The sequence below is a fragment of the Pelodiscus sinensis genome, chromosome 1, assembly GCF_049634645.1.
Source record: "Pelodiscus sinensis isolate JC-2024 chromosome 1, ASM4963464v1, whole genome shotgun sequence".
Taxonomy (NCBI): Eukaryota; Metazoa; Chordata; order Testudines; family Trionychidae; genus Pelodiscus; species Pelodiscus sinensis.
In genome coordinates this window covers 99,719,785-99,746,907 of record NC_134711.1, presented here as the reverse complement: position 1 = coordinate 99,746,907, position 27,123 = coordinate 99,719,785, and the positions used below count along the sequence as shown (strand labels likewise).

The following is a 27,123-nucleotide window of genomic DNA, read 5'->3' as shown; positions in this document are numbered from 1 at the left end:
ATGGTCCAAATAGGAGAGAGGCAGACCCCACAGATAATGGGTAGATGATATAGTAGATTGGTGCGGAGCTAGTCTACAGAAACTAAGCCACTCCGCACTGGACAGGGAAAGATGGAAGGAAATAGTGAGGGAGGTATCAGATACCAACGGGCGTTGAGCCCATGGTTGTTGTTGATGATGATGATGATGATGATGATGATGATGAAGAACTCTGATAAATATACTAAATCTGAAAGTGAATATTTTGACTAGCTTAATAAAATAACTGGACACAATTCAAGAGGATTCTCACAAAGGTGTCTGTTCTTAAATATAAAATTTCAAGCTTTATTCCTTGCACTAAATCAATTTATTATACCTTCCATGGTTTTAAACAGCAGACGTTTCCAGTATTTAAAAACCTACAAATTGGAAGCGTTGGGGAGTGGCTGCACACCTAAGAGCTGTGTGAATTTTTTTATAGGACTAAATAAAAATATAATGGGTAAGCTTTAAAAAAAAAAATCACATTATCCTAATCAGATCATGGAAAGAGTGAACAAGATTAACAAAGCAACATAGAACAGATACACAGGGCAACAGACAAAAATGATTTTTTCCCCATCAGATATGAAAACTACCATAAAAATAAGGTTTATCAATAGGAGACATAACAAGCAAACAATTTGCAATGACATGATAAATTTGTTATCTAAGGCTCTGATCTCTCACAAAAAATGTGTGTAAAAGTCTCAAAGGGGTAGCCGTGGTAGTCTGTAACTTAAAAAAAAGTAAACAAGTGGTCCTGTAGCACCTTAGGGTATGTCTAAACCATGTTCTATTTTCAAAAGGGGATATGCAAATTCCGCAGAGCTTTCGAAAGTGAAAGTAGTCTGGACGTGGTTTTTTTGGGGGGGGAGGGGAGGAGATGTGGTTTTTTTTGGGGGGGGGAACCCTTTTTTGAAAAAAATGCATAAACCTCATTTTTAAAGGAAGGGCAGTTTTTTCAAAAAAAGGTTTTCTTCCCCAAAAACCCCCGCATCCAGACTACTTTCACTTTTGAAAGGTCTGCTTTCGAAAGTAAGATCGAAAGAAGCTATGCAAATCCCACGGAATTTGCATATCCTCTTTCGAAAATAGAGCGTAGTCTAGACATAGCCTTACAGACTAACAAAATATATATATAGTACCATGAGCTTTTGTTGTTACAACCCACTTCTTCAGATGAGTGGAGCAAGCACAGAAGCCCCAAAATATAAAATATGTGATTAGCTCCACTACTTTTGACTTCAATGCATAAAATAATTCCCTTGTCTAAGAGTCTGCATAACTAGAAACTTTCTTTTGAGGCCTAGTCCAAAATCCACTGAAGTCAACAGGATTTTTCTAATGATGTCTTCAGTGGGTTTTGGATCAGATGCTTTCTGACCTAACTTGGATACTATCTGGACCAGCTGATCAGTATTTATTCACATTTTTCTAATATTATCTTTGCTTTTGATTGATAGAACTATTTAAAGGCCAAGATTTTCAAAGGTGATTGGTGATTTTGAGGACAGACGCACCTTATATGGTCCTGATTTTCAAAAGGTGTTCAGAACTCACCCTTCAAAAAGTCAAAATCTCTTAAGGAATCACAAGTAAGTCACCTGAAAAATGAGGATCCCTATAATAATCACAAATCACTTGTGTAAACTTCCTTCCTTCCTTTATTGTTCCAAATTTCTTTACTATCTATATTTTGTATGCCACAAAACAATACTTCAGCTATTGCTCAAAACCCCGAAACATATTTAATTCATTTTATAGAGATGGCACTGTATACTACTAAAGTTGTATATTTGGGTGAAATTATAATTGTTACCTGTTCAGCAAAAAAGGAGATGACCGTAAACACAATCAATGTCACTAACACACAATGGGTCCAAAATTTTAGCTTGTCTCTGTATGCTCTCCTGTACAAAGATGGAAACAGAGTTTTATATATAAATGTTTGTACCTTTGCACTGACATATTGTTGTGTTCCTAATATTCCATGAAGTAAAAATATGCTCTATTGTGTAACAATTTACCACTATATAACTTGGTTTAAAAAAGCAAAATTATTATTTGTAATTAATATTTTTATCATAACTCTTCTTTGTTTCCAGTGAACTACTTCAGTAGCATGCTGGAACAGATCTTGGGATCTGTCCACAGTCTATCACTTCAAATGTAACATGGCTTAAATGCAATCATAGCTAAAAATGGATTTCTAACAGCATTTCAACATGCCCTAACCATGGTAATCCGAATGTTCAAAAGGGGCACATGTGAGGCCTGCAGAAAGAAACTAGGGAAGAGCAGAAGGTTGGAAGGCCCCTTGGGAAACAGAAGCATGGGGGGGAGGGACCTGGTATGAGCCTGGAATCAGCTCTCCCAGCTCGCGCTGGGTCCCCAGTGCTGTGCACCAACCTTTTAAATGTATTAAGAGCTGGCAGGGCTTGGGCCACGTAGCTATAGCAACTGCTCCTCCAGCAACCAGGGCTACAGGGCAGAACAACAGGTGGCTGCTTCAAGGGCTGGGGCGGATATGTAGGTGGCCAGCCCTTATAGAGGAGAGGGGCTGCTCCAGGGGCTGGGGGTGCTCCCGGGGCAGCTGGCCTAAATGGCGGAGTGGGGCTGTTTCAGGGACAGCTAGGCCACAGGGGGAGTGGGGCATCCCTGAGCTGGCTGCTGGGAGCAGGCTGAAGCTGGGCTGGGGCGAGGCAGCCATGAGGAGGAGGGCGGCTTGCTCTGCAGTACTGTTTTCCTGCTTCTTCCAGCCCCTCCGCTGCTTTCACCTCACAGTCCTGTCCCCATCTCCTCCAGCCCACTGCTCTCCGCCCTGTTGCACAGCCCCAGCCGTGCAGCCTCAGTTCTCCCCACTCTGCTTGCCTCCCTTTCTGCCTCGCGGTGCCCCCAGCAGGCGGACTAAAGACAGCGCTGAAGTCACACCCAACTGACAGCTCCGCCACCGCCAGGCCCCTGCCAGAGGATGAGTGCTGCCTGGGCTGTGGCTTCGAGGCTGGGCAGTGGCAAGGGCAGCTGAGGGAGGAGGAAAACACAGGAGGGTGTCCCCCTACCCCAAAGCTGCATTGGCCCCTGGGTGATTAGCAGGAAGGCAAGGGCACCATGGACCAGATCCCTATGGGACCCTGCCCCCAGTAGAGTTGGACACCCTGGGGTCACCCACCCACCCCCGCCTTGCCCATTTCCCTGAAGCCCCCCCCTTTCCTCTTCCCCGCCGAGCCACTCTGACTCCAACCCATGCCGATCATCCAGCATTGCCACCTCCTCCCCAACATGACTGGAGCCAGCGCTGGCTTCCTTTGCTGGGGAAGCCCCATGGCTCCGCACCGCATCCAGCTTCCGGGGAAGCGTGCCCGCACTGCTCCTCCCCTCCCCACAAGAAAAGCCAGAGTGGAGCCCAGTGCAGGAGACCAAGCGGGACGCACAGTGGAGAGAGCCCCTCTCTTCCTCCCGGGAGAGCGGCATGGCCCAGGCCAGGAGGGTTAAATCTTGGTATGTCACTTTGGAAAGAGTGCTGACCCCTGGACTAGATGATCATAATGATCCCTTCTGTCCTTGGAATCTAATAATCTATGCCTTATTGCTTCTCTCCTTCTTTTCCCCTTCTTCTTCTGTGAAAATGGCTTCAGGCTGCTGACAGGAAGACAGTGAGCTCTTCCTGCAACAGCTCTAACTGGCTGGTCTGTCCAAGGAGGTGGATAAATTGGGCCGCAATCAATCAGGAAGTCCTCCACAAGGCAGGGCTCAAATCTGCCAGAGGGACAGAGCTTCTTACATCATCATGAGACCAGGCTCCAGTCTCTGCCAAAATCTTGTCATTCATGAAAAAAATGTCATGAGAATTGGCAACAATGATTTTATCTTCAGCAGATATTTGATAATTTCCAAGTCTAATCTGAAACTAAACTTTAGATCAAGATGGTAATTTATTTGTATTATCTCTTCTGTTGATTAAAGTTTGAGTTTAGCTTATGTTATCTGATTGTTATCTGAAAGTTAAAAAGACACTTAATGAGAAGTTGTAATACTAGTTAGGGATGTGAATGTATAACTGTGAAAACAGTTAATTGATAAGCCTGTTCTTATCAAATAACGTTCATGGTTACATGCAGGCTTCTGCCGTGCTCCAGAGGAAACGGCTGCCATTCTGCGCTGCTGCTTCTGTAGCAGAGGCAGCAGTGCAGGGGTAGCAGCAGTGCACCATCTCCCAGGGAACCACCTGCCACCCTGCAATCAGAGGCTGCAGCATAGGGAGGCAAGTGGGAGCCAGTAGCTGAGTTTGTCAGCAGTTACACATGTTTTAACATCTAATACTAGTGCAACAAATAGTCCCAAAAGGAAATAATACTAAACAACATCTGGAGCAGTGATGGGCAACCCAGGCTAGTGAGTGGGCTTCATGAGCGGTCCTCCTTCATTTAAGTGGGCCACTAGGTTGTAATAACCAAGATGGTCTCCCAGGATACGGTAGTTTTGTTAAGTGCACTTGCACACCTAAGTTTGCAAGGTGAGCTGGCTGAAATGCAGCCGCACTTTGATTGGATGCAGAAGGCACGCATGGCTCTCACACTGAAATGCTGTGTGCAATCAGAACACATCTCATTTCATGTGTCCTTGCTTTATGTGCATGTCAGTTTAGTATTATCAGTAGGAGAAAAATTATGTGAACAGAAACCAGTGAAATCTGGTAACCCTGTGTGCGAGCAACAGTAAACAAAAACTTATCGCAGGCCCCCCCAAAAAACTCTGGTTGCCTACCAATGACTGGGAGAAACAGCACCAGTATTGATACATTGAGTTAGATGCTGATGCAGTACAATAGTGCATGCAGAATGTGGAAGAGAATCTGTAAAATTTACCATTCCTGAAGCTCTTGCATATGAAGGAAGCGATTCCGATATTCTCTTGGCAGCTCAAATTGAGATGCTATGGGAAACATTGATTCATAAAAGTCCCTAAGTACTGCCTTCACTGTCTGAGCATCCTTATGACTGTGATCAATGTTGTCATTTAGGCAGACAAATTTTCTGGAAAAATTAAGAGTCAGTGTTAGCTTTGTTATCATACTAAACGAAGTATCCTATTTGCAAACTGTATTTTTGGTGGATATAGATATATTGGAATACAGTAACAGAACTCATTTTTTCATGATCAGATTAATCTTTTGGCTGTTAGAAGTCAAGGCCATCCTTATCCTCTAAGCACACAGGATGGCAAGGAATTCATATATCTCTTGTACCTAACAACATATTATATTTGCATCTGTCCTGTACCACGTGTGTATGTGCACTTCTGCCCTCTAATGCAATTAAAGGCAGATGTTTACGAGCCATCTCATTGCCCTCTGTGATTATAAACATCACAATGAAGGTACAAATTACAACATTAGCAAGACATTTCATGAGTAACTAATAATACATGTTATTCTCTGATTATCATAAATGATACATTGAGTTGCAATTTATTAGGTGCTGTAGTACAATACTAATAGTTTAACCATTTATATTGCTTTTTTCAGAGGCTCCCATGTGAAGCAGTACAAAGTTAACAGTATTACTGAGGGCTGACCTGAATAATCTTTATTGGTGATGACATACAAGCCAGACAGAACATAACTCAACTTGCAGATCCAGGCTGAGCTTACAGGTCTGGTATCCAGAACACCACCCTCCTCCTCCCCCCGCCAAACTTTTACTAGTAAACTATGTAACTTAAAAGTTCATCTCTCTCATCAACAGAAGTTGGTCCAATAAAAGATATTACCTGACCCACCTTATCTCTAGGATTTATAGGAAAAATCACCAATTAACTGGAATACAGACAAAAGACACTTGAATAGAGTCCAAATACAAAGGCATTGAGATCTAGGTAGTGAAATTTGCTGTAGCTGAAGAAGCATATAGTATGCCTGAGAGTTGTATAACTTTGCCACTCCGAGGTGGTGTTTGGTGGCAAAATGCCCTTTCCTACATATGGGCAAGATTTCGTGCCCTATTTATACTGCAAGACAAAAGAGTCTTACTTTTTCCCCAGAGAAATAAAACATATCTGGTTACATATGCCTTGTAACTGCTAACCTTTGCGAAGAAATGGGCTCAGTCAGCTGCTGTATAGTATAAAATGTCCTTTCAAAGGGAAGAGAAAATAGTATTTTTCATGTATTTAGCACCTGGCCTTCAAAGAGATCTCAAAATGGCTCACCAGCTACCTACGTAAAGCTTCACTATCAACACGCTACTCTCTCTGAGGTGAAGGACACTGTCTGCCTAGATCTTTATACTCTGCCCATTACCTTCAAATCTGTGTGGCAACCAAATACTGTGCGCTATACAAAAGCGCACAAACAATATTTTGTCAAAGTAGAATGAGGCAAATCAAATGGATATTTAATATCCAACAAGAATAGAAAGTACCTCTGTTATCAAGGTTTTGTCTGAGACTATCAGACAGAAAACAAAGACATTTTATACATCTGCTGCACAAGATGGAAGGACTAGTTCAGTTCTTTCAGGTTGTGAACCTACTGGTTTAAAAGTTCTTGGTATTCAAAATGATACCTATATGAAGCTTTTGCTTGGAACACTTTGTAAAAACCACTTACATGGATTAGTAAATGAGCAAATAATACTCATGATTAAGTGTAAAGCACTGAATGAGGCTCTACAACAAGGATGGGGAATCGTTTTTGAGTCAGGGTGGATGACCCACAGAAAAATCAATCAGGGGCCAGGGGCTGTGGGCAGGCAACAGGAGGGCTCGAGTGCACCTGACCCTTGGGTCTTAGGTTCTCCGCCCCTGATTTACAAAGTTCGGTAAGTATTATCACATTTTACACATGAGGAAAGCGGGACATGGAGAAATTAAGTGATCTGCCCAAGCTCCCACAATTCTTTCGACTCTGCATCTCCTGCTCTAACACATAATGCTGCCTACAAGTTACTCCAAAAGTGTAATAGCAACAGTTAAGCATTAACATTACTATTTTCTTACCACTCTTTACAGAGTTCATTATAATTGAAGGTACATCTACAAGTGAATGGCAACCCACAACAAGGAGTATCAAAGCATGGGCTCACAAGGCTCATGCTACAGCGTTAGAATTAGCTAAGCAAGTGTTGCAGCTCGGGCTAGAGTTTGGACTCTGAAGCCTATCTTCCCTTCTAGGCTTCAGTGTCTAAGCTCCAGTCTGAGCTTCAGCATCTACACAGCTACATTTGTAGTACCACAGCACAAGCCCGAGTCTGTCAAACAGGGTTCTGAGACTCACTGCCACAGGCTGTGTACACATATGCTGAGGGGGTGAGTAGGTAGGGCAAAACATTTGACATTATATTCAAAGTAAATCACCACACTAATTTTGTAACAGAGGTTCTTTCAAAAATTTTAGACAAGTACAATCTGTAATATTTAGTGTCTTCAAATGTTTAATAATATTTAAAAATATATGTGCAAAATTGATTAACAAGTGGCCTTATTCTTTAAAGTCTGTGACGTGATATGTTTATGATCTGTAGAATCCTATTCAAGATTCAACTCCTTTCTGCACATTTCCAATGGTTTTATAAATAAGAAAACATTAGCAGTAGTGAATGAAAAAGTCAGATAACAAGATTTCAAGTTATTCTACATAAAAGTTCTTCACAATTTTCATCACATTTTCCAGAATATTAAATAGCTGTCGTTTATTACAAAAATGAAAATTACGTGGCAGAAAAAGCATGGAATGAAAATAAGTTGCAGTACTAGTGACAGAATATTTTTTATTTATGATTAATACTGCAACCTGAGGTTTAGAAAATATGTTTTAGTTACAATTGCCTTACATCTAATAAATATTATTAAGAGTATACTATAAAACAAAGGTGCTTGATGCTGTCTCAAGGAAAATAAAGCAATTGGAAAACAACATATACCTGGGATTTTTCCTTATGTCATCTAGCTGACCAACTACATGCGAAACGTTGGTGCGGATCATTTTGAAAGCAATTTCTTCTTCTCCCATGATTTCAAATCTTAGTAATATTAAAATAATTTTTAGATTAGCATAATAGCATGAATCAAGCAGAACAAACATGACATTCTACAGATTAAATGTCTTATTGCTGCACTGCCCTGTATTTGATTATCCCTTTCCTCCCCGACCAACAATAGTTTAAAATTTTATTCATATCTGTCTGAATATATTTACTCAAGGAAGGTAACTCTCTACAGCTGGTGCTCTTCCACAGAATCTCTTTTCTGTACATTTTTTAAAAATTAGTTACTTAACTGTTGGAAAATTAAGACCTGAATTCTCACACACACATTAGTTAACTACAGGTCTCAGGAAGAATATTAGATTTCCTGTAATCTCTCTTCATCCCTCCCTCCCTCCTCTTCACTCCTCACACTAAAAGTCCAAAGGAAAAAAAACAAAATATTGTAATTATAGAGGACTATGTAAAACTATAATCTTATGATCAATTCCTGCAAAGGCTCACACTTCTGCTTAACTTGACAAACTGAGATTAGTTCTGCCTTCAAATGAAACTACTGTGTGTGTAAAGGTGCACAAGTCTTTGCAGGATGTGGGCCTTACAATTAAATGCAATACATTACAAATATTGATAAAGCTGTCAATGTATGAAGTGTAGTGATGTAAAATCCCATTTAATTAGTTAAGTGGCTAAATATTACGTTTAACCAGTTAACTGATTAAATGGAGTTGAGCAGGAAGAGGCCATTCTAACAGGCTGGGGTGGTGCAGTTCCCCCCACCCACGCTGGAATGGCCCCCATGCCACAGGCAAGGGCTGCTCTAGCCCAGCTGCTACCGATCCCACAATGGGAGTTGGCAGGCCTCCCCTCCCCACTTCTGCCACTCTACTACCCCAGTGCAAGACTGCCAATTCCCAGCCCATGTGGACTGGGAGCCAGTAGCCCCATAGAACTGGAGCAGCCCTCCACTCGCAGTGAGCTGTAGGCAGGAGGCTGCTCCCAGGTAATGGTTAACAGTTACCCAATAAGCATAATCTGTTAAGGGTGATGCTTACAGGATAATCTGTTAACTGTTCACCTCCTTAATGAAGTATACAGTCTCAAAAAGAAATCTAGAGGCTAAAAGGACCTTTGAAGTCCCATTTAACTGTCCCACAAAAAATGTCATTCCTTTTTTCATGCTGCTCCCCTATGGTTGGTATATTCTCCTCATTCTGTCAGGCCAAACCACTTGCACCTCTTAATTTAAATTCCTCCAGAAAACTCCCTCCTTTTAACTATGTCCATAAAAACAAGTTTACTACTGAATATTGACTTAATACAGCTTTATTATGCAGAAGAAAAATGCTGCTTTTAACCATTGTACTTTAAATGCAACAAGCACACAGCTGCCTTACATTGTCAAATCTTTTAAAAAAAACTCTCTAGTTTACATTTAACAGTGTGAGTGTGTGTACGTGTGCACTGCTGCCTAATTGCATACTTCCGACTCAAATCGCGTGTGTAGTTGATTGATCAGTTCATAACTCTGGTGTTCATAACTCTGATGCTTGACTACATTACTAGATTCTGTGGCCACTTAAGTAAAGGGAGGCAAGTTTCAATGGCCTCACAAACTTCTCTCCCATCTTGGGAGAGGAGTCGGTGATTGTCAGACTTTCTGGCATATGTGTCATTGGGGAAATGAGGTCCATCCTGGCTGAAAGAGCACTAAAGAGACTAAATAGGTTGTGCAGCGAGTTATTTTACCTGGCTATTAGATCTGACAGAACCCTCAGCTCAAGAGTTCAGACAGATTCCCAACACACATGGGGGGCAGGACAACAATGACCCTGCTCCAAACTAACAGAGGAATCCCATTCTAAATTCTCAATGCACTTATTTCCTTGCAGGAAACACATAAGGCAGCTTGGGCTGCAGCACCTTTCTTCCCCAGGAGGAGGGGAGATGAGATTGCTTAAGAGGGGAGCCCAGATTAACACCTACCATATGCAAAGGAAAGGAAAATCCTTCTGCATCCTTTTATGCTCTGCCTCAGTATCAGTCTGTGCTGCATGCAGTCCACCTAGAGCTCTTAAGCCAGGTCTACACTTACCCTGAGATCGACAACCCTGCCATTCTCCAGGCCCGGGCCCGGGAGCTGCAGGAAGGGAAGGGGCCAGGCAGGAATGGGGACCGAGTGGAGCTGGCAGGAGCAGCAGCAGCAGCGCCTGGAGCGACGGGGCAGCAAGTGGGGCCATTCTTGCCCGCGCCTGGGGGCTGCAGGGAAGGAAGGGGCCAGGCCACCCGAATCAACTACTGTACTGTTCAGGTAATCCGTATTATCTGACATTTTCGTTAATCCAACCACCTATCAGTCCCGTTTAGATCGGATAATCGGGAATCTACTGTACATTCAAAGGAGGAATGTGTAAGAGCCTATCGACTAGTCGATGGAAATTCCATGGACTAGTCAATTAACCACATTTTAACATCTTTATGCCATAACAGAAATACACAAGCAAAGTCTCACAGGGGTAGCCATGTTAGTCTGTAACTAAAAAAAATTAAACAATGGTCCTGTAGCACCGTAGAGACTAACCAAAAATATATACAGATATTATCGTGAGCACAACTCACTTCTTCAAGAAAAGAACCCAAGAAAAGTTATCAGAGATTCTCTGCTGCTTTCCCAGAAGTATCTGAATGACACTATTAAATGCATGGCAACCCTCCCCCTTCTGGCCATCTCCACCCTCTGCCCACTTCTGTCACTTTTCTTCTTTCCCCCTCCTCTGAAGTTTGCATCTGTTCTTTTTCTTATTCTAATAATATTTTTTCTTCAATTTTTCTGTACATAAAACAAGGATAAGGCAGAAAAAGATGTAAAACGAACTGTATTTTTATAAACAAATTTTTTCTGTTTGTAAACTGTGTAATACAAATATAAATTAGTTATTTTAAACTTTCATATTACATATAGTTAAATGTTTCCAGTACAGTGAAGGTTAAGTAGCAAATGGTTATTATTAGAAATGTATGTATAATTTGATCTGTTTCATATGTGTGTGTGTATAAAAATAAATAAAATGTAATAAAGAGTAAATAGAAAAAATAAGTAGTTATTAATTTTGTTTTTTCACTAATCTGCCTTTTTTAAATACCACTAATAGGAGCACTGAATTAAATGTATTTTAACATGTTCAGTTATGTATTTTCACTCTGCATCTTATTGCTATGACTAACAAATGTTATAAAACAAGTATAAAAATTAAAAGTAGTATAACATACCTATATTTGTTTTTGTCTTTGTATGCTTTACGAATTCTGTCAGTCACAGGCTTACAATTATTTACTAGATTTTTCGTCACTGGAGGCTGTAAAAAAAATACAACTGGGGTAAACAATATCCTTGCATAACTGCTCTATAAACAATATTATTAAGTCTCCTGGAAAGAAATGCATTATAAAAAGAACAGAGTTCTACAGTCTTCAGAGAACTGCACAAAACTTTCCCCCTAGGATGAAAAGCAATAAAGAGTATGTATTGTGAAAAACAACCAGTTTGCTGTAAAAAAAGAAGGAATGTTGATACATTCTAATATCAGTATTTGTTATACAATAAAAGTCATTTTATCTAGCACTTCACCAATCAGCACACTCAACAAACTGGCATTTTTGATCTGCACAGAAAGTCCGGTTTACTATGCGGTTGGTGCAGGGCTAGCCGGGAACTGGGGGCATGAGAGGGGCTGCAAGGTATGATCTTGGAAGGAGTTTGGGTCCTGAAGGAGGCTTAAGGCAGGGATTGTGATGCAGGAGGGATTTGGGGTGCCATATAGGAGGGGCACTCACCTCTGGTGGTCCCCACAAGTTGCTCCCCATCCCTGCTCTTGCTGGTGGAGGCATGGCTAGGCAGCTCTGGAGGCAAGCTGCCTCTAACCCCTCTCCCCAAGTACCGATTCTGTGGCTCCCAGCCTACTGGCCAGGAACCGCAGGCTACAGATGCTGAGCCTGCTTACAGCAGAGCTGCCTGACCATGCTTCCACCAGGATCAGCAGGGATGGGGAGCTGATTGTGGAAGTTGCCTGAAGGGAGCATCTGCCCCCAATCCAGCACTCCAAACACTTCCTGCACCCCAAGTTTCTGCTGGACCCAAGCTCCCTCCCCCTGCCATATCCATGACCCACTCTCCAAACGCCTCCATCTTAGTTAACTGGCTTTTTTAATTTACCAGTACACCCCTCTTCTTCCCCATTCTTCCACCATATTGGATAAAAGGGCTTGTATTGTACTTTCTATTTAGCTTCTGGATTCCATCCCCCAAACAATATTCACTAGTTGAAGCAGGCTGGACAGCTGATTCTGGCATTCCTGATACAAGCCAGGCAATGCCAACTAGTAAAATTGGCCAGGCAAGTGCTAAAGAACAGCTGATGAGTATTAGCCTTATTATTCCTAGTCTGAACTGTATGTAAACAATTCTGGGAACCAAATCTCTATTCCCAAGTGAAGTTTTCTACAAAGCTATATTAATTCCTAGAAATGTAGCCCCTGCAGCCCACAAAAGTAAAAATAAATTCTGTCTCTGTGCTAAAAACAAACACTATTTTGTTACTATTTGAAGTGTCCTTAAAAATGATGTTAGTTGTTATGTATTAGTGCTTAGACCGGGGTGGCCAAACCATTACAGATGAAGAGCCAAAACAGTGGTGGATACAGCGCAAAGAGCAGAGGGAAAGAAGTAAAAAAAGCGCTGCCCACCCACCCCCTTTTAGAGCTACATGTGGCCCAAGCAGGCTTCCATTGGCTACAGGGTCAGATCTCGCTGCGCCAAGCAGCGCCCTGCCCAGACATGGAAAAAAAAAGGTCAGAGCAAGGGACCATGAGAAGAGCCACGGGTGTGAGAGCCTCAATTTTTTCTTTGAAGAGCCACATGTGGCTCGCAAGCCACAGGTTGGCTACCCCTGGCTTAGACAAATTATATTTTATTAGCACTCCAAATAGATGAAAATAATAAAATAAAACTATGTACTTTTAACTCTATCCCGAGTAAAGTTTATTACCTTCTCTCAAAGTTTCACTTCACTGACAAACCTACGGATTGCAAAACTATGCAAAGGCTCAAACTGCGCTCAGATGATTACAAAGATGTGAATACCACAAAGGAAGTGAGGTAATCTGGATTGCAATGTGTTGAATATCTGCAGCATTCCCAAATATACATTTCCAATTCATCAGACCACTTTGATGCGGTTGATCACTATCCTAAATTTTGCTGAAGAAACAACTGCCAAGAATCATTAGCTCCTTTAGGGCAGACTGGTCTCCTTAGTACTCAAGTTCATATATTTTAAAGGACTGTTTGTCAGTGGAAGTATATTATCCTACGCTCTATGATTTGCTCTGTTTACCAAGTTCATTTCTGAGTACAATGTACTGCAAAGTGTTGGTTTGAACCTAAAAAGACTTAAATGCCCTGATACAGCAAAGCACTAAAGTAAATTTTTCAAAAGCAACCAAATGACTTAATAGCCTAAAGGCATATCTATATTACCGCTTGGGAATAGTGACCATAATATAATAACATTTAACAGTCCTGTGATGGGAAGAACACCTCAGCAGTCCAGCACTCTGGCATTTAATTTCAAAAAGGGGAATTACACAAAAATGAGGAGGTTAGTTAAACAGAAATTAAAAGGCACAGTGACAAGAGCCAAATCTCTGCAAGTTGCATGGAAACTTTTTAAAGACACCATAATAGAGGCCCAACTTAAATGTATACCCCAAATTAAAAAAACATAGTAAGAGACCTAAAAAAGAGTCACCGTGGCTTAATCACCAGGTAAAAGAAGCAGGGAAGGGACAAAAGGGCATCTTTCAAGAAACTGAAGTCCAATCCCAGTGAGATAAATAGAAAGGAACATAAACACTGTAAAATTAAGTGTAAAACTGTAATAAGAAAAGCAAAAAAAGATTGAGGAACAGCTAGCCAAAAACTCAAAAAACAATAGCAAAATGTTTTTTAAGTACATTAGAAGCAGGAAGCCTGCTAAAAAACCTGTGGGTCCCCTAGACAATCAAGATACAAAAGGAGCAATCAAGGACGATAAAGCCATTGCGGAGAAGCTAAATGATTTCTTTGCATCAGTCTTCACAGCTGAGAATGTTGGGGAGATTCCCAAACCTGCACCGTCTTTTGTGGGAGATGAATCTGAGGAACTGTCCTAGATTGAAGTGTCATTAGAGCAGGTTTTGGAACAAATAGAAAAACTTAATGTGAACAAATCACTGAGACCGGATGGCATTCACCCAAGGGTTCTAAAAGAACTCAAATGGGAAATTGCAGAACTGTTAACTGTGGTTTGTAATCTATCCCTTAAATCGGCTTCCGTACCTACTGACTGGAAGGTAGCCAACGTGACACCAATATTTAAAAAGGGCCCTAGAGGTGATCCCGGCAATTACAGACTAGTAAGTCTAATGTCGGTACTGGGCAAATTAGTCGAAACAATAGTTAAGAATAAAATTGTTAGGCATGTAGAAGAACATAAATTGATGGGCAAAAGTCAACATGGTTTCTGTAAAGGGAAATCCTGTCTTACTAATCTATTAGAGTTCTTTGAAGGGTTAACAAACATGTGGACAAGGGGAATCCAGTAGATATAATATACTTAGATTTTCAGAAAGCTTTTGACAAAGTCCCTCACCAAAGGCTCTTGTGTAAATTACATTGTCTTGGGAAAAGAGGGAAGATCCTTTCATGGACTGAGAACTGGTTAAAAGACGGGAAACAAAGGGTAGGAATAAATGGTAAATTTTCAGAATGGAGAGGGGTAACTAGTGGTGTCCCCCAAGGGTCAGTCCTAGGACCAATCCTATTCAATTTATTCATAAATCATCTAGAGAAAGGGGCAAGCAGTGAGTTAGTAAAGTTTGAGGATGATACGTTTAAGATAGTCAAGACAGAAGCAGACTGTGAAGAACTTCAAAAAGATCTCACAAAACCAAGTGATTGGGCAACAAAATGGCAAATGAAGTTTAATGTGGATAAGTGTAAAGTAATGCACATTGGGAAAAATCACCCCAACTATACATATAATATGATGGGGGCTAATTTGGCTATGACAAATCAGGAAAGATATCTTGGAATTATCGTGGCTAGTTCTCTGAAAACTTCCACACACTGTGCTGTGGCGGTCAAAAAGGCAAATAGGATGTTAGGAATTATTAAGAAAGGTATAGGAAATAAGACCCAGAATATCTTACTGCCCCTGTATAAAACTATGGTACGCCCAGATCTTGAGTACTGTGTACAGATATGGTCTCCTCACCTCAAAAAAAAATGTTTTGGCCTTGGAAAGGGTTCAGAAAAGGGCAACTAAAATGATCAGGGGTTTGGAACAGGTCCCATATGAGGAGAGGCTAAAGCAACTGGGACTTTCCAGTTTGGAAAAGAAGAGACTGAGGGGGGATATGATAGAGGTATATAAAATCATGAGTGGTGTGCAGTGGGTGAATAAAGAAAAGTTATTCATTAGTTCCCATAATATAAGGACTAGAGCAGTGGTCTCCAACCTTTTTACACCGAACATCACTTTTTAAATCTCAGAACAGGCAAAGCTCTACCGCCCCGCCCCTTTCTTGAAGCCCCGCCCCCTCTATTCTCCTCCTGTCCATCACTTGCTATCCCCAGCCCTTATTACACACACTGATAAACACTTTATTTTTAAATTATGTGATATATAAAATTAAAATCACGTGTTTATAGTTATGAAATTAATGGTCTGTTTTTTATTCATGCTATTTAAATCTAAAATGAAGCATTTATAATTATACATTTTGTGGGGACAGAGTTCTGCGGCTGGGGGTAGGGGAGAGGGAACGGGGTGATGGGAGGGCAGAGGACAGGGTTCTGCAGCAGGGGACAGGGTGCCAGTGGGGACAGAGTTCGGGAAGTGGGGATGGGAATGGGAACAGGAGAGTGGGGACAGAGTTCGGGGAGTGGGGACGGGAATGGGGACAGAGTTCTGTAGCTGGGGACAGGGGAATGGGGACAGAGTTCGGGGAGTGGGGACAGAGTTCTGTAGCTGGGGACAGAGGAGTGGAGTCTGGGGAGGGGGACAGGGTGCCAGTGGCAGCACAGTCACCTGCATCTGCCTCCTCCCAGGATTCTCTCTCCCTCCCCCCCCATGGGAAGCCAGCACATGCCTCCTCCAGGCCCCCCGCGGCGCAGGGAAACCCCAAGCGTGCCTGCCCCGGGGCTAACCCCCCCATTCTGCAGCGGGGCCAAACCCCTGTGGGAGCCTGACTAGGGGGCAACCCCCCCCATTCCGCGGCAGAGCCAAACCCCCGCGGGAGTCTGCACCAGGAACAACCTCCACCCCTCCCGCGGCGGGGCCAAACCTCCTTTCTGCGGCGCAGCCCAGCCCAGCCCCTCCCCTCCCGCAGCGCGGCCAACCCCCGTGGGCACCTGCCCTGGGGCCAAACCCCCCCTCCCGCGGCACAGCACGGCCAACCCCCGCGGGCGCCTACCCTGGGGTCAATCCCCCCTCCCACGGCACGGCCCAGCCTGGCCAACTTCCTTCCCTCCCGCAGCGCGGCCAAACCCCGGGGCCGACTCCCGCTCCCACAGCACAGGGAAATCCCTGCGCCCAACTCACCCCTCTAGGGCCAACGCCCCCTACCCCAGCACGCAACAGAGCTGTGGGAGAGGGAGCAGCCCACGCACTTCCGGAACCCCCGGAAGTGACGCGGGCTTCAGAGAAGACTTCCATCAACCCCGCGGGAAGCCGGCACTAAACTAAAGGTGGGTAGTGGGGCTTCTCGGGGGTGGGGGGAAAATAGGGGGCGGGGTTGCCCAAACACCTCGCGATCGACTGGTCGATGCCTCGCGATTGACGGGTTGGTGACCACTGGACTAGAGGACACCAAATGAAATTAATGGGTAGCAGGTTTAAAACTAATAAGCGAAAGTTCTTCTTCACACAGCGCGTAGTCAAGCTGTGGAACTCCTTGCCAGAGGAGGCTGTGAAGGCTAGAACTATAACAGAATTTAAAGAGAAGCTAGATAAATTCACGGAGGTTAGGTCCATAAAAGGCTATTAGCCAGGGGGTAGGAATGGTGTGTCTGGCCTCTGTTTGTCAGAGGCTGGAGACGGATGGCATGAGACAAATTGCTTGATCATTGTCTTTGGTCCACCTCCTCCGGGGCACATGGTGCTGGCCACTGTAGGCAGACAGGCTACTGAGCTAGATGGACCTTTGGTCTGACCCAGTATGGCCATTCTTATGTTCTTATGTACAAAATTTCTGCAAGCATAGTTATAAGTCAAGGGTGTGAAGAGGTGTGGCCATTATCCTATATAGCTGTGCCAGAAAAAACCTCTAGTATTGTCCAGATTATACTGGCAAACTGCAATTTTTACACCACATTTAACTCAGGGGGTATGTAATAAACTATACCAGCAAAGATGAGATCACACTAGGAGCAATTTGCCATTATAGCACAAGGGTATACCTAATCAGTAAAGCACTCCTCCCACTTTTAAAAGTGATTTAGGCACTGGAAGCCTTAACCACATTAAAAGTCAATCAGAGTTACATCAGAATTACGAGGACGACATCTCAAGACCAAATACAGAGCTCTCTTTCCTAAAATTGTGCAGGGAAAACAACACTCAGTTGACACAAGCTCAGGGAATGAGACAAAAAGTACAACTTTTAAGTTAAATATTTTCTTACCAAATTGGGATCATAATAAGCTTCCTGAGTTGGAGGAATGATATTAATCCGAGTGATGTTGGCAGGAAGCGATTTAGAGCAATTTATCAGCATTTGCTCCAGACCTGTCAAATCCTGTCAGAAGAAAAGAAATAAATGCATTACATATTTTTTCACTAACATACTTCTACATTCTACAGTTATACTATATTCCTTCTGAATTCAGAATGTTTAAAAGCATCTTTGAAACATTAGCTACAAAACATAGTGGTTTATTGCTGCATAAAATCAAATATCCCTATTGGCTATTCAGCAAGGTATGAAGTATTAATAGTCCCATTAAAGTCTATAGAGCTGCTAACCTATCAAAGGTTAGGCATATGCTTATATATTTAATCATAGTGCAATTTTACTGAGGTTTAAATGGATAAGACATTTCTTTTGCTTTGGTTGTTGTGCCACAGAAATCAGAGTCACAACAACCAGACCAAAAGAAATGTCCTATCCATTTAAATCTCAGTAAAATTGCTCTATGATGATTTGATGTAAATGTAAAGTTCAAATTTGAAACAACATATTAAGTTATTTAACAATGGGGAGGAAAGAAGGAGGGAAGAATTGAAGAGAGAGGAAAAATGACCCAGTTAAAGCACTAGCCTGGAACATAGGCGATCTAGCTTTAGCTAGAGCTAGCTCTGTCACTGCATGACCTTTGGGGCAAGTCACTTAACTACTTTGTTCCTCAGTTCTTGATCTGTAAAGTGGAGATAACGGGTCTGTCTCTTTAATATTCACACCCTTCAGAGACTGTATTTTTTTTTGTGTACAGTGGACATAGGCTTTTGTGTGCTACCATAGCATAAATATATACTACAGGTATTATACTACTTCCTTTCTCTCACCACTTCACCTGGCTTGCCTATTTAACTGTAAGTTCTTCAGGAGAAGGACATGCTCTTACTATGAATATGCACTGAGCCTAGGACAATGGGGACCACAATCCTGGTTAGGACTCTGAGGCACTACCATAATATAAACAAATAAGAAGTCATTTAACATATTATTTTACATCATGTTCACTTACTGAACTTAGAAGAAAACAGACTGCTTTTCTGCTACAGCTAAAACATCAGTACGGATTGGACCTCCAGAAACCACCACTGCCACCCCCTCGTCCGGCAACATCCATGGTCTGGCAGGACCATGGATGTTCCTGGACCATGGAGTCCTGACCGGAAGCCCCAATGGCAAGAGGGCTGGTGGCTCAGGGCCCAGCAGTGACAAAGCTGAAGTCACCGCAACCCCAGTAGCGGGGTCAGGGACATGAGAACCATGGCAGCCCCAGTAGTGGAGGTGAAGCCAAGGATGAATCAATTGTAGTAGCGGGGACTGGGACGCGGCAGCGGGGCCAGGGTTGGGGATGCGGCAATCTGGGCTGCCAGGGACACGGCAGCACAGCAGCCCAGTGTATGGGCGGCTAGAGCCAGGAGCAGGGAGGGGAGGCAGGCTGGGGGACCAGTAGCAGGGGACCTCCCCAGGTCCAGCAAATTCCCTCGCTTGAGACTGGTCAGGTCCCAAGGGTGCTGGACCAGAGAGGTCCAACCTGTAGTAGTTTGCTTGTGTATTATAGAAAAAATGCCATGTATTAAACTTTCATTGTACGTTTAAGATTTAAGTACTGCCTGATATTCCAGTGTTTGCTTTAGCAAATAATCATATTGAATTTTACAGGTAAATAGTTTCTGAAGAAAATGTACCTGCAAGCTTAAAGGAAGTTCATGTATTCTTGTAGCCAATGTGCGAATTTCTCTGTCAGACAAAATGCCTGACTGATCTGTATCAACTTCATCGAAAACTTGGGAAATATTCAGTGGCTGAACTGCACTCATGAGATAATAGAAATATGAAAAAGCAAACTGCATATCTTCTGAGTGTCTCACTTTGTGAAATGAGGTCTTGTCAAATTCCTCAGGAAACCTGTCCAGATACAATACAAATTAATTAATTACTATGCCTCCTGAAAATGAAACATTCCTTACTGAAAAAGTATCTCATTTGAAGTTCAAAAAGTTCTCCAAAAACTTATTTAACACTATTGTTCTCGAAAGGGAAAAATTATCTCTACCTTGCCTGCTCAACCTCAAAGTACAAATGTAATGAGCAATTAGTCATTAGCTATAAACTGAAGAGAGCAGACAAAGTCTACAGAATTGCAACAGCTCTGGAGTTTCACCTTATTTCAAACAAAGACATACTCACATATCTTGCAGTTCTTGCATAACAATGCGGTCAATCATGTGAGGCATATGAGCAGGTACTTTCCGAGAAGTAAATCCAAATTTGCTGTTTAGAAGTTTATTTACATATCGGAGGGAATCAGCAAATGTATCTTTCAACTGCCTGCCAATTCGTTTACCGTCAGTAAAGTAGGACATCTGCTTAATTAATGCCTCTTCTTCCTAACAAAATGATAGGTATACTCCAGGGTTATGTTACTAGAGATCCTAACACACATGCAAGATGGAAATTCCAAAGTACTAAAATTCTTTTAACATTTCTTACAGTTTTACAAAGACTGAAATGTTCTTGTTCAAATGCTTCTCTTTTTTCACAGTAACAATTTAAGCCTGAACATGACCTTCCTTAATACTCTCATGCACCGACAGGATATATGGAACCTCATTTAGTTTGTTAAATTTTAAAAGGAAAACGAACTGCAGAAAAAGCTGCTATTTCTTGTTAAATATACCGGTATATGTAATTTTGCATTCCTTTTGATGGCTATGCATCTGCAATTAACAAAATCTGTTCTCTAGAGTACGAAGGTTCTTCTTACATTGGATCCAATAAAAAATTAAGTTTAAAAAAAGTTACAATATCTTACATTTTAAATGGAGCACCTCTTATACTTGAAAACCATTAGGAGTAACTTGTGCCAGATGACACTGTGTGCTCCACCTTCTTCCATTACAGAGATTCTCAGGACAATTTTTTGGGGATGAATATCTAGGAGAGGTTTTCCTCCTGATCTGTTCCTATAAGTTTTTGTTGGAATAATAAAATAGACACTTAACTTACCTATTAGACCCAAATATATAGAAGACTGGGTTTATAAAAAATATTTAAATGGGAACTAATTTAAATGTTTTCTTGCTGCATTGTGCCAATGCATTAAAAACTAGAACATAAAACTGACTATTATTCTAACTAAAGAGAAAGTGAACTTTGACAGTTCTTTGATCACCCATGGTGAAATGCAAAAATAAATGAACAGTGAACATAATTAAAAATAAAACAGATTTTAAAAAAAATCTCTGGTTTTAATAATTTCAGAGTTTGTCATAAGCAAGAAATGTTTCACTGTGAACTTCACCTTAACTGTGTTCAATTAAATCATTCATGAAGCAAAGATAACAAATTTTCCACAGTGATATATTCTGTGTTATGCAGTTAGGATACTCACATCAAGAAGATCTTGGAAATACTTATTTTTTTCCCATGGCAAAAAACCTTGATCACTTCCTGTATAATATTGCAATTTCCTTCCTGGCAACACTTTGCTGTCTTCTGTATCTATGTTGGCATGCCGGTTGTTTATTTCTGTTCCCTCTTTTTTCTCTTCCACAATTCCCACATTTCCAATATCTTTTGACTTATGAGTTTCTTTTGGTATGAGTGCATTCAGTATTTTCTCTCGAGATCCATTTTTATTTCCCATGTTCTGAATTACAAGCATAGATTCAGAAATAGATTTTAGCAGCAACTGACTGTTCAGCTTCATTGGCACAATAGTATTCTTTGCAGCTACTGACTCTGAAGGAACTGCTTCATGTTTTTTTGTCGCAGCTTCTATTTTGCCACCAATTAAATCTTTATAAGGCTTGTGTGAACTGATAAGGTTCTTTCCCTCTTTTACAACATCATAGATATTTTTCTTTTCCATGCCTGGCAATTTCTTAGTTTTTGTCATTGTAGGTAACATTTGAAAAGATTTCAGAAGAGCAGCTTTTGACAGATTATAACCTTTCCAAGTGATATCACCATTTTCTAGCTTTAAATCCAGGTTCCACAGAGCCAACTGAACATCATCAGGAAGAGAAGACACATTTATTGGTGGCATTACTATTTCTTCAGGAAAACTTTTCTTTATGTTATCTGGATGCTTCCTAATTCTTGGAAAACGTTCTTCTTCAGGAATATCCTCAAATATCATTTCAGCTTCTGATACTGTAGGTGTAGTTTTAATGAAAGTGTCCAATTTCTGGGTGGAAGTGGTGTTCAATTTTGGTTCTTCTCTAGTATCAACCTCAACAGCTATCTGCATTTTAAATTCTTCATCATTTTTATCTTGGAATGTAAGATTAAAATAGATCACAGTTGCATTCATTCCACTATGCATTACCAGGTGGATAGTCTTCCACTTGTTGGCAACAGAAGCATGCCGTATAATTGGATTATCGCTATAGGCACCCTCAATTCCCTTCTTGGCTATTTCAGCAAAGCTGAAATAGGGCAGGTATTCACCTTTTGGAATAATGTAACGGGTTTGGTTCTGCTGGAGAGTCACCTTGTACAACTCATAAAAGTGATCTGGAAAAACAAAACAAAAAAATAATTTATCTGTAATTTTTCTTCAGTCCTTTGTTTGAAGCAATAAATCAAGCTATCGGCAAAGGGTGAGCTCGGAAAACTATTGTAACTGCAGATTTTCTCATTCATTTATCCTAATAATGGATCACCATTTTATAAGATAGTAAGATTTATAAACTTGCCATTCATTACAGTGACAATTCTAAAACTGCAATCATCAGGCCTTCAACATTTTTGTGGCATACTACCACTTCCCTTACTTATTTCAATCTACAGATCATAACCGGTATCTCCAAATTATGCTTTCACCACATTCTAATGGACAGTTTCATGTGTGTTTAGATGAACTATACTGCTTTATCATAGCTTGGATTTATTCTATTAAGGCCAAAATGAATGTCTTCCTTCTTCCCAAATCATCTCCATCACTGCTGACAAGTTTATCAGCCTCCTATTATGCTATGTTGGTATCTTACTGTATGCCTCTCACTTTCTCCATGCCCTACATTCAAGCTCTCATCAACTTCTGATGCTTCTGTCCTTTCTGTTCTATTCCTACAACAAAAACTATTTAGGCCCCTTTGCATCTCAGCTCAGACCCTCCCATCTACCTAAAAAGTTGCTGCTAACATATTCCACGTAACGACTCTAACCATGTCCCTCCTCTCTTTGAACTGGTCCATTAGCTTCCTCTGGTCTTCAAAATCAAATTCTAATTTCTTACAATAACTTTTAAAACGCCACATAACTTTGCACTAACATCTTTGTGCTCACATTTCTATGTACTGCCTGCACTCCCCCCTGAAGCCCTTCTTCTATCTTGTTCCCATTGTCATCTTCACATTCTTTTCCACGCCATCCGTTACACTTGTAATTCACTTCCTCTCTTAGAATCCCTGACATTTTCTCTGCTTTCAAATGATTCCTTAAAATATGCTACAAAGCCTTTCAATACTAGTTAAAAGGCAAGTGTCAATAAAAGTCTCATTGAGATTAGGCTTACAGATCTGGATACATAGTGTTTGTGTGTCTAGGCTGAATTTCCTAATTTAAAATGTAAGCTTCTTGTGGCAAGGAATTTGATATTTTGTGTTCTATACAGCACCCATACTTAAATAAAACCAGCCCAAAAACACTCTTTGAAATTTGGACTGGTTCATGAAACAACCACCCATACAAATTTTCCCTACCTGGTAATACACTCAGAGTGCTTTTCCTTCAACACTGCATTGTGTCTTAACAGGAGACTCTACAAGCAAGAACTACAAAACAGTAAGATACAGTTTGGAAGACTTCTCACATAAAGACTGTCAATTATGTACTTTACATACCTTGCCCACAGTCACCAGCATCAAATCCACAAGAGAGGACATTGCATGCCTGGTCACAGAATTTATCTGCCAGCCAGGAATTGGCACAGCCCTGATTACAATAAGAGACTCCACTGATTCCAGCACCAAACTGCCAGGGTGGGCCGTTCCCTGCTCCTCCACCTCCACCTCCACCAGCAACGTAGCGACTACCTCCACTGTTTCCTAAAGGGAAGGGAAGAGTTGGGCGGAGGGGGGGGAGAAACATCCATTAGAACCCTGACTTCTGGCATGGATTATTCTCTGCTTCTATTTTAAACCTCATTTGTTAATGCTAGTTTATTAAAAAAATAAATAAAAAAACATTTAAAAAATCCTCACATCTTAACAGCAAATTTTAATATTAGATGATTGCTAACTTACAAACTACTATGAAAAGTGGGGCCAAAAGCCACTGCAGATCCTGGAGGCTTTCAGCCCTTAGCACTGCCCAGACTGCAGTGACTGCCCTCCACTCTTGGAGCTATGCATAGTTGCAGAATGGTGGCAGTTCAAACCGTCTGGGACTCTGGCCACTGCTGTTTCTGCTGCAGTAGCAGCAGCAGGGAGCTCCGGGCCCCCTTGACTCCCTAGCCCCCGGGCAATTGCCACCTTTGCCCCCATCTTTGTTAGCAGGCCTGCTGTGAAATCTACTCTATGTTAACCCTATGCTTGAATAGGAAATCCCATGCCTTAAGACCACCAATTTAAATATTGGTAATATTACCAATATATTTTTGTCCAAATTTAAAGACAAATTTATAGTGGGCATCTGATCTTTGCTGCTACTTTGCTGATTGCTTGAGATGAGTTTTCAATTTAGTACACATTCTTAAAGTACTGTTCCGTTTTTGTGGTGTTTCATGTTTTTTGTGTCAGGTTTCTAGACAGTTTCATCAATTCACAAGCAAGCACTTTTTTCTTCTTGTAAGTACTGTTTCTGCACGTTGTATGGGAACGGAGAGTCAAGCTGGACTCTCTCCTTCTCACACATCACTAATAACATCTTTTGTAGAGAATATGAATTATGGGATATAGAACCCTCTTTCTAGATACCAAAGTGGCACTCATTCTATTGCCCTGGGATGGAAAAGAGAGTCCATGTCCTGGCACAGAATCTCCTCATGAGAATGGTCCCCAGAGAGGGACTGAGAAGGTAGGGAGAACACATAAGAGAGAAATTCAATGGAGTAATCACCGTTTATGATTTCTTAGAACCCACAGTGGGGAAAAAATTGAAAGATTTCCCTTTCTGCGGGGTGGAAGAGAAATAGAAGTGGTTGGCATCAATAAAAGTAGGCAATAAAAGTTGACCAAGCCATCAAAAGTAGCTCCCTTAGCAGGTGAGTGGCAATGGGTTGAGGTCATGGCTGATGATTGCTTAGGCTTGACAGCTCCAGGCTCCACTCCTAAGCTCACACTCATGGGGCACTATTTGTCATTTGGGGACAATGTATGGGGGAGGGACGAGGTATTCCCTAGCCTGGATCAGTGTGAAGTCTGATAGCCATCTCCATAAGCCCATGAGCTTCATGAGTTTACAGGGAAAACCAGCAACAAATTCAGCATTTTTGCAGAAAGATGCATCTCACCCAAATAAAAAATTGGTGGTCAATGAACACTTAGACTCTGGACAGTTCCCAGGAGAGGGAAGAGATTCCCCTAACAGGGAAAAATTAAGCTATTCTAACTATACTATATACAACTCTAACTCCACTAAATATTTAAAAAAAAAAAACTATTTACAATATCTACTTGCAGGTTCATAAGAAACTGGAGAAATGAGTGCATACAGATGGTTCCAGCTTAGGCCATGCAGTGGTAAGAAGGAACTAGAGGTGCAATGGGCAATGCTTATTAAGAATCTTCAGACACAGGAACATGGCGCTTACACATACCCACATGGAGAATACACATAGGGATCGGCACTCAAAGAAGAACCCTGAACATTCACAAGAAATAGTGTGTAGAATAAAAAGATGTCATTTATAGACTAAAATTACACTTTAAAATCCTGAAACGCTGACAAGATACTGTATTCTAATTCTGTGTATACATTCATAGCACAAAACTTTAAAAAAAAGATTTCCCTTTTAAGAAAATGCACCAAAAGTTGTTGTGCTTAAGTGTACTCACTCACATAGCAGAGAACAACAATTCCCTCCACTACAAGACTTAAAAGTGAAATTCCCTATGCCTGATGCAGGAAGTCAAACTAGATGATCTTAGTGGCCCTTTCTAGTCTTATATAAATCCATGAACAACTTAAAATCACCTTCATAAAACAGGAAGAGACATGGAAGGGGAAAATAATGTCCTCTGGTGTATTCACATCCAGAGAAAGTTAGGTTGTTTAAAGATCGGGAAATGGATATCAAGACAGAACATGTTCTAGTTAGACCATAAAGTCCACCACATCAAAGACATGACCATCAAGCTAGATGCAAGCTGGATGGAAAGTATCCAAAACACGGAAATGTGTTGATCACAAATACAGATCAGGATCAGAGTTGAGGAAGTTGTTTAGAAGCTAGCCAGTGTGCGCTCCATAACAGGGTTTTAAAACATAAAAAGAAATCTAAGAGAACTGAGTGTGAATAATCTCCTTAGCAAAGAGAATGAATAACAGAGCATGTAAAACTGAACAATTTACTAACCTCACAAAGTAAACTTTGTACTACTCTGGCAAACTATTCATACCTGAAATCAATGTTCACTGTAATTTTTCCATCCATGTGCTGAATACATTTTGTGCAGATGTGCACCATCAGTAGAAACACATGCTGCCTCCTGTGGAGGCTCTGCTAATCAGTTGGGTAGCATTTGAATCTTACAGGGAGACTGCGTGAAATCCAATTTTAATTTAAAACCCAAATCTATTACTGAAGCCATGATATTAGAGAGAATAGAGAGCTGTCAAAAGTGTAAAATGCCATTATTAATCCTCAATCTTTCCTTAAAGTGAGAGTCTGGTCAGAAGAAAGATTGTGAAATTGATACCTTGTTAATACTATACCTCTGTTTCCTATATTTCTTTCTGAGTAATGTGTGCTTTGTTCATGAGTAAAATCAACATTTTACTATTTTTAGAACTGAAGAACTAATAGGCATTAAGGCTCAAAAAAACCATCCATCTCATCTAGTTAGATTCAAAACGCAGAACAAGATTTCCGTGTACTGCTAAATTTGTAGCATCAATTATTTCCCACATAATGACATTTATCTTTATAGCTGTAAGCAAGATTAGGGATGTAAAACACTACGTTTAACCAATTAAAGGAGGGGTGGACAGGGAGGCCAACTGTGCCACAGTCAGGGGCTCCTCCAGCCAAGAGGTGGGAGGGACACAGCCTGGGGCCCCGCAGGGGGATCTAGTGGGGGAGCCCTCCACCTGCAGTGGGCCACGGGTAAAGGGTAACCGGTTAACCATTCGCATCCCTAAGCAAGACAATTTATTTTGTTTTTCTTCTATTTAA

At 41.4% G+C, this 27,123-nt stretch overlaps 1 protein-coding gene across 3 annotated transcripts in view; it reads right to left on the bottom strand.

Annotated features, from left to right (window-relative positions):
• The window catches only part of GNPTAB (N-acetylglucosamine-1-phosphate transferase subunits alpha and beta), a 74,266-nt gene that overhangs the window by 5,862 nt on the left and 41,281 nt on the right, over positions 1–27,123 (bottom strand). For all 3 annotated transcript variants that reach the window (XM_075939121.1, XM_075939116.1, XM_075939127.1), the window contains 9 exons: positions 23,630–23,833; positions 21,172–22,298; positions 19,968–20,167; positions 19,466–19,685; positions 17,730–17,843; positions 11,277–11,362; positions 7,944–8,042; positions 4,890–5,057; positions 1,844–1,934 (listed from right to left, as the gene is read on the bottom strand). In XM_075939121.1, coding sequence (XP_075795236.1) covers positions 1,844–1,934; positions 4,890–5,057; positions 7,944–8,042; positions 11,277–11,362; positions 17,730–17,843; positions 19,466–19,685; positions 19,968–20,167; positions 21,172–22,298; positions 23,630–23,833 — 2,309 coding nt within the window. The remainder of the gene's footprint in view (positions 1–1,843; positions 1,935–4,889; positions 5,058–7,943; positions 8,043–11,276; positions 11,363–17,729; positions 17,844–19,465; positions 19,686–19,967; positions 20,168–21,171; positions 22,299–23,629; positions 23,834–27,123) is intronic.